The sequence below is a fragment of the Chaetura pelagica genome, unplaced genomic scaffold (genome assembly GCF_000747805.2).
Source record: "Chaetura pelagica isolate M959 unplaced genomic scaffold, ChaPel_1.0 scaffold1082, whole genome shotgun sequence".
NCBI lineage: Eukaryota > Metazoa > Chordata > Aves > Apodiformes > Apodidae > Chaetura > Chaetura pelagica.
The window spans coordinates 49516-51575 of record NW_009952384.1 but is presented as its reverse complement, the minus strand read 5'-3'; the positions used below and the strand labels follow the sequence as shown (position 1 = coordinate 51575).

General features: G+C 64.7%; 1 protein-coding gene across 1 annotated transcript in view; it reads left to right on the top strand.

The window, feature by feature from the left end:
* Positions 1 to 2060, top strand: part of C3 (complement component 3) — a gene marked incomplete at both ends in the record, with an annotated part of 53280 nt that overhangs the window by 1922 nt on the left and 49298 nt on the right. Inside the window, 4 exons of the mRNA XM_010008174.1 lie at positions 139 to 241; positions 998 to 1118; positions 1363 to 1478; positions 1703 to 1849. Coding sequence (XP_010006476.1) covers positions 139 to 241; positions 998 to 1118; positions 1363 to 1478; positions 1703 to 1849 — 487 coding nt within the window. The remainder of the gene's footprint in view (positions 1 to 138; positions 242 to 997; positions 1119 to 1362; positions 1479 to 1702; positions 1850 to 2060) is intronic.

Genomic DNA, 2060 nt, shown 5'->3' with positions numbered 1-2060 from the left:
TGGTGAGAGGGGTGGTGATGGGGACGTGGGGACACGGAGGTGGTGACAGGGGTGGTGATGGGGACATGGGGGTGGTGACAGGGGTGGTGATGGGGACGTGGGGACACGGGGGTGGTGACAGGGGCCCCCTGTCCCCAGGTACCTGTACGGGAAGCGCCTGGAGGGAACGGCCTTTGTGCTCTTCGGGGTCCTGGTGGACGACGAGAAGAAGAGCATCCCCCAGTCCCTGAAGCGCATCCAGGTCACCCCCTGTCCTTGTCCCCAGTGTCCTGGTGGGCCTTGTCACCCCTGTCCTCTGTCCCCAGTGCCCTGCTGAGCCCTGTCATCCCCACTCCTGTCCCCTTGTCCCCCTGTCCCCTGCTGAGCTCTGCCACCCCTTGTCCCCATCCTCCCCAGGTACCTGTACGGGAAGCGCCTGGAGGGAACGGCCTTTGTGCTCTTCGGGGTCCTGGTGGACGACGAGAAGAAGAGCATCCCCCAGTCCCTGAAGCGCATCCAGGTCACCCCCTGTCCTTGTCCCCAGTGTCCTGTTGGGCCTTGTCATCCCCACTCCTGTCCCCTTGTCCCTGTCCCCTGCTGAGCTCTGCCTCCTATTGTCCCCATCCCCCCTCCCATCCTTGTCCCCATCCCATCCTTGTCCCCATCCCATCCTGGTCCCCATCCCCTCTTTGTCCCCATCCTTGTCCCCATCCTTGTCCCCCTCCCCATCCTGGTCCTCATCCCCCTCCCCCTCCCTGTCCCCATCTCATCCCCATCCCATCCTTGTCCCCATCCCATCCTTGTCCCCATCTGTGTCCCCATCCCCTCCTGGTCCCCATCCCATCCTGTCCCCATCCCCTCCTTGTCCCCATCCCCTCCTTGTCCCCATCCCCTCCTTGTCCCCATCTGTGTCCCCATCCCATCCTTGTCCCCATCCCATCCTGGTCCCCATCCCCATTGTCCCCATCCCCATCCTTGTCCCCCTCCCCATCCCCAGCCCTGTCCCCCTCTCCCCCAGGTGATAGATGGGGATGGGGAGGCCGTCCTGCCCATGGCCGTGCTGCGCCAGCGCTTCGCCAACCCCCAGGAGCTGGTGGGACATTCCCTCTATGTCACTGTCACCGTCCTCACCGAGTCAGGTGGGCCAGGGGACCCCGGGGGACGGAGGGGACAGCAGTGACACGTGGGGGCTTGGGGACAGTGGGGATGAGAGAGATGGGGTTGGGGCCATCAAGGATGAGAAGTGGGGATGGGGACAGCAGGGATGGGGACAGCAGGGATGGGGACATCTGGGACCACCCGGGGTCAGATGGGGCTGTCCCTGGTTGGGGGGGAGCCCTGACCTGGCACGGGGTGACCCGGCCCTTCCCGTTGTCACCGCAGGCAGTGACATGGTGGAGGCCCAGCGCGGTGGCATCCGCATCGTGACGTCCCCCTACACCATCCACTTCACCCACACCCCCAAGTACTTCAAGCCTGGGATGCCCTTTGACCTGACGGTAACGGCACCTGGGGACAGGGCTGGGGACAGTGGTGGCACCGGGGGGGACCCCCTGTTGGGCGTGGGGACCCCCAAGGGGAAGGGTTGGTGGGTGGAGGAGAAGTGGGGAGCAGGGTCCATCCCTGTGTCCTGTCACCTGGAGAGCACCTGGGGGTGGCAGCAGGTGACACGGCCCTCCTGCCACGTCCTCATGTCACACCCTGTGTCCCCCTCCCCAAACAGGTCTATGTCACAAACCCTGATGAGTCCCCAGCTCCTCGTGTCACCGTCCAGGCTGATGGGTTCCAGGGGTTGGTCTCCACCCAGCGTGATGGCACAGCCAAGCTGGTCCTCAACATGCCGGCCAACAAGGACAGTGTCCCCATCACTGTGAGTGGGGACAGGTGCCAGCGTGGCCTTGGAACTGGGGTGGCCATGGTGGTTGGGGACAGGGGTGGTCGGTGTGACCTTGGGGATTGGAGTTTCTGAGACCATCAAGGTGGTTGAGGTGCCCAGGGGGACCAAGGACTGTGGCCACCGTGGTCACCATCCACTGGGACACCAGGACGGTCTAGACATGGGGGTTCGGGGGCTCACCTGG